The sequence below is a fragment of the Coregonus lavaretus genome, assembly GCF_964263955.1.
Source record: "Coregonus lavaretus genome assembly, contig: HAP1_SCAFFOLD_566, whole genome shotgun sequence".
NCBI classification, from domain to species: Eukaryota; Metazoa; Chordata; class Actinopteri; order Salmoniformes; family Salmonidae; genus Coregonus; species Coregonus lavaretus.
This window is the reverse complement of record NW_028158387.1, coordinates 157-4,236: the sequence shown is the minus strand read 5'-3', so window position 1 is coordinate 4,236 and position 4,080 is coordinate 157. Positions and strand designations below refer to the sequence as shown.

At 48.4% G+C, this 4,080-nt stretch overlaps 1 protein-coding gene across 1 annotated transcript; it reads right to left on the bottom strand.

The window, feature by feature from the left end:
* Nucleotides 1–800: 800 nt before the first annotated feature.
* Nucleotides 801–1,730, bottom strand: LOC311124063 (transcription factor MafAa-like; the record flags this gene model as incomplete). The annotated part of the gene is made up of 1 exon (XM_084198279.1): nucleotides 801–1,730. The coding sequence occupies one exon, from the start codon at nucleotides 1,728–1,730 to the stop codon at nucleotides 801–803; it is 930 nt and encodes a 309-aa protein (XP_084054405.1).
* Nucleotides 1,731–4,080: the final 2,350 nt, after the last annotated feature.

Below are 4,080 nucleotides of genomic sequence, written 5' to 3'. Positions count from 1 at the left end.
GGTTAGATGACTGGAGGTTTGGGGTGCCATACATGTCCTGCATGCAGGGTTGCTAAAAGGGATGGAAACTAGACTTGCAATATTCAAAGGTTCCCTTTTCCGTTAACGGGGAAGAAAGGCTATATAATGTGCCCCTCCATCATCACAGTCCGATCCGTCAACAGGGCCTGCAGGAGCGGCAAAGGTGTAGGCTATTGCTTTTTCTGTGGTTCGCCCTCTTTAATTTAAATTCAGTCCCAATCGGATAAATACCGGTTTCTCTTCCTTTAGTCCCCCCCCCCCCCAGCTTTAAGACGCTCGAGTCTCTCTTTTAAGACACCATTTAAGGAATCAAAACAGTTTTCAGTTTTGTTTTTCTGTCCGGTATATGTTGACAAGTTTGATTCATATTTTTCATTAAGACTTCAAATGTTAATCAGGGTTTTTCTGAGATCTATTGCATCATAAAATAATAATCAGTCTATTGATTTGACAGAGTTTGTGATCCAATGTCCAGATCAATAGGTCTTGGTGTATTGAAGTTCATCCAAACAGCATCTTTAAGACTTGAACATCCAACAATTATATCTGCGCACATAGATTACTTATTGTATGTGCGCATCGACCCTGCTTATTTCTTTAAATATTAAGCATTATGTTATGTTGTACATTTAAAATGTACACTGATAGCATCCCCCCCCCCCCCAAAAGGAACAACTGTAAACAAAAAGATGTAAACTGAGAAAAATACAAATAATAGTCATTAAAAATATTTAAATAAGTTTGAAGGGGGCAAAAGTCTTATGCCACGATTCAGTCTCTTACATGAAGAATTCCGTGGAGGCCGGTTTCCCGTGGTTTCCGTTAGAGGGGTCTCTGTTATTGTTACCGGGCCCGCCACCATTGTAGCTTCGGCTCGCGAGCTTCTCATACTTCTCCTTGTAGAGATCTCGCTCTTTGGCCAGGCGAGCCACGTCCTGCTTCAGCTGTTCCACCTGGCTCAGGAGCGTGCACTTCTCACTCTCCAGCATGTGCCTCTGCTGCACCCGCTTGTAGCGGCAGGACTGTGCGTAGCCCCGGTTCTTGAGCGTGCGCCTCTTCTGCTTCAGGCGGATCACCTCTTCTTTGCTGAACCCCCTTAGTTGCCGGTTGAGCTCGCGCACCGTCATGCTGACCAGCTGGTCGTCCGAGAAGCGGTCCTCGAGGCGGTGTCCATGGTGGTGGTGGTGATGATGGGCCTGGTGATGGTGGCCGGCCGAGGCCGCGGACAGGTCCTCCCCTACATACTGCTGTCCACGGAAGCCCTCGTAACCCTGGTGGTGGTGATGGTGGTGGTGGGCGTTGCCGATGAGGGCCTCCACGGCGTCCTCGGGGGTCAGGTTGAGCGCCTCGGGGTTAATGTGGTGCTGGTAGTTGGGGATCCAGTACAGGTCCTCCAGATGAGACTTTCCGCCCGAGCTCTGGGGGTTGCTGCTTCCGCTGTTGTTGCTGCTGTTGATGCCGTTGGCCAGGTGCTGGCCCGACTGGCCACCGGGGCTGGGGGCGCAGAAGCTGGGCGAGGAAGGCACGGAGGAGCAGGGCGTGCTGATCGGGGTGGAGGAGAGGGATCCCGGGGGGAGGCGGTGGCAGTAACGGTCAGCCTCTGGAGGCTCTTTCTTTACTTCGAACTTCATAAGGTCGAAGTCGTTGACATACTCGATGGCCAGGGGGCTATTGGGCAGCTCTGCGCTCATGGCGAGGTCGGTGGCCATGTCAGTCCATGCGACGACTCCCGCCCTCACAGCCAAACCGACACCGGGCAGGACAACGGGCAGCCCTCGCGGATGCAGATTGCTTATTCGATTCGAAGAGGTCTGTGTGGCGTATATATAGGCACGCGCGGGGTTGTGAGATTGGATAGAAGAGGGGAGTAGGCTACTTCGTATTAAGCTGCTAGTCCTTAAAACAACTGCTATTTATAGCGGCGCATATGTATGCGTGTAAATGAACTTGTACAACTGCCAGTTCGCCTCCGCCGCTTCTCCTTGACAACTTATCCCAGGTCAAATGTACGCTTTAATACCACGGGCCAGGGCCGGCTGAAACTCGAGCCCCCGGTGAAATTTGGCGACACCAACCTGTCTCGTCCTCGCGTCACCTCTGGACCTGCTCGCGCCCTCTTATTTAATGTCCTTGAGTGAGCGGATGATAAAGCAAGCAGCACAGGGGACGGATTTAATCTTCTCTACGGTTCTGTCTGCTCTTTTTCTTGTTGTCTGTTTAAAATCAAGTATTTTACTGTATCCTTCTTCTTCGCCTCCACTGGCGCTAGGACAGTGTTTACTACAGTCATAAAAGTCCAGGCTCTCTGCAGGAGGAGAGGGTGAGAAAGCAGCAGGCTCGCGGTTGAAGTTACTGCAGCATGTGTTACACAGGACCAGAATAAAAACTTTCCACACTACACGAGCCCACAGCCCAGAACAACAGAAACGCGCGCGTAAAAGATGCGTAAACATGTGCCAAAGTCACTTTCTGCATCTGCTGGAATCCACAATGGAATGGTTCGGAGAAAAATAGGTTCTCAGAGTTCTTACAATCAAAAAAATAGGTCTGGATATTAAACACAGATATTTCCTTAAGTGGTGTTAAGACACTGGAGTGTGGTCCCGTTTCTGAATGGTCAGTCCAGATTTATCAGCTTGCGCTTTACTTACGAATGCGCCTGTCCCTACGGTCCACCGTCCTTCCCTTCACTCTGGGAGCCTTGCGCCGGTCCTCGCCGTCCTTCCCTTCACTCTGGGAGCCTTGCGTGCTGTGTGTGTGTGAGAGAGATGAGAGTGTGTGTATGTGTGTGCGTGAGGCGATAAATTCCTGTCACAGTTTGTTCTCTCTATCGGTTAGATAGACTGGGTAGATAGTCGTTACTTTGAGCTCTGCGGTGCAGCGCAACCAAGCAGTTTCACTGAGACGCTGGGAAAGGCTATGTGCACTTTTAAAGACACCACGCGCCCGACCCTCCCACCTAGATGTGTGACGGACCAATGGGAGAAGATGACAGCAGAGGATTTGCATTTTCCAATAGCAACCTCTCGAGCTGGGACCAGCCGGCAGCTGAACGCACAACGCAGGCTCGCGGAACAGGTGCATCTCCCCCTCTAGTGACCGAGCTCGTGCTACTGCACGGAGAGGAGAGAGGCAGGCACATGGAAGGTACGCGCAAGGCGCACTGGAGGGAAAGGCGATAGCTGTGCTGGTTTCTCTGAGAAATAAATGTTTACTTGGAACTGTGTGAACCCTTACTATACTAGAAACCTATACATTATTATGAAATGTGCCTTTGCACGACATGTCTCAGACGAAATAGTGCCTAATAGCTTGTGTAGTTTGGATTGTAGGTGAAAAGTCTTATTTAAACACTCCTGGCCTATACCTTCATCTGCCATTCATCCAAGACATCTGTTCTATTAAGTGCATGCACTATTCAATCAAAACTAAGTTAGGTAACATTTATATCCATGTAAAACATGTAACTTTGTGACAAAACTCTGAATAACAAAGTATCCGAGTAGGCTAATATAATCCCATTTACATACCAAACTAGCCTAATACTTTCAGCGATGGATAGCTAGCAACGAAAAAAAAAATTAACAGAAACGAATTTAGTGCTAATAGATCTACTCCAATCGATAACTGAATTATCAAATATAGTGCACACTCTCACAAAATCATAAAACAAAATAGTTCTCAGGTTTCACTTCAAAACCTAAATAAACACAAAATTCAACGAACGAATAGAAAACAAGCATGCAAAAATATTGCGCTAAAGTGACATGGTAAAAGTGAAGAGCTCTGATTATACGCTTCTTATTTGATGTAAATTATGCAACATCATTATTCGGTTAAAACAAAGACAACAGGCCTTCTATGAAGTTGTGGTCTGACGGGTAAGGAAGACCCTGACATCCCCAGGCCGGGCCTCCCAAATCAATAGCCCACCCTATTCGGTAATGGATTTAGTGCCACACGTCCCTAACCATAAAATCAATCCACATTTCCTTCGGGCGGAGGGGACCGCGCGAAGGGTGCGAGGGGGTTAATTATGATTAGTCTATTCCATGCGAT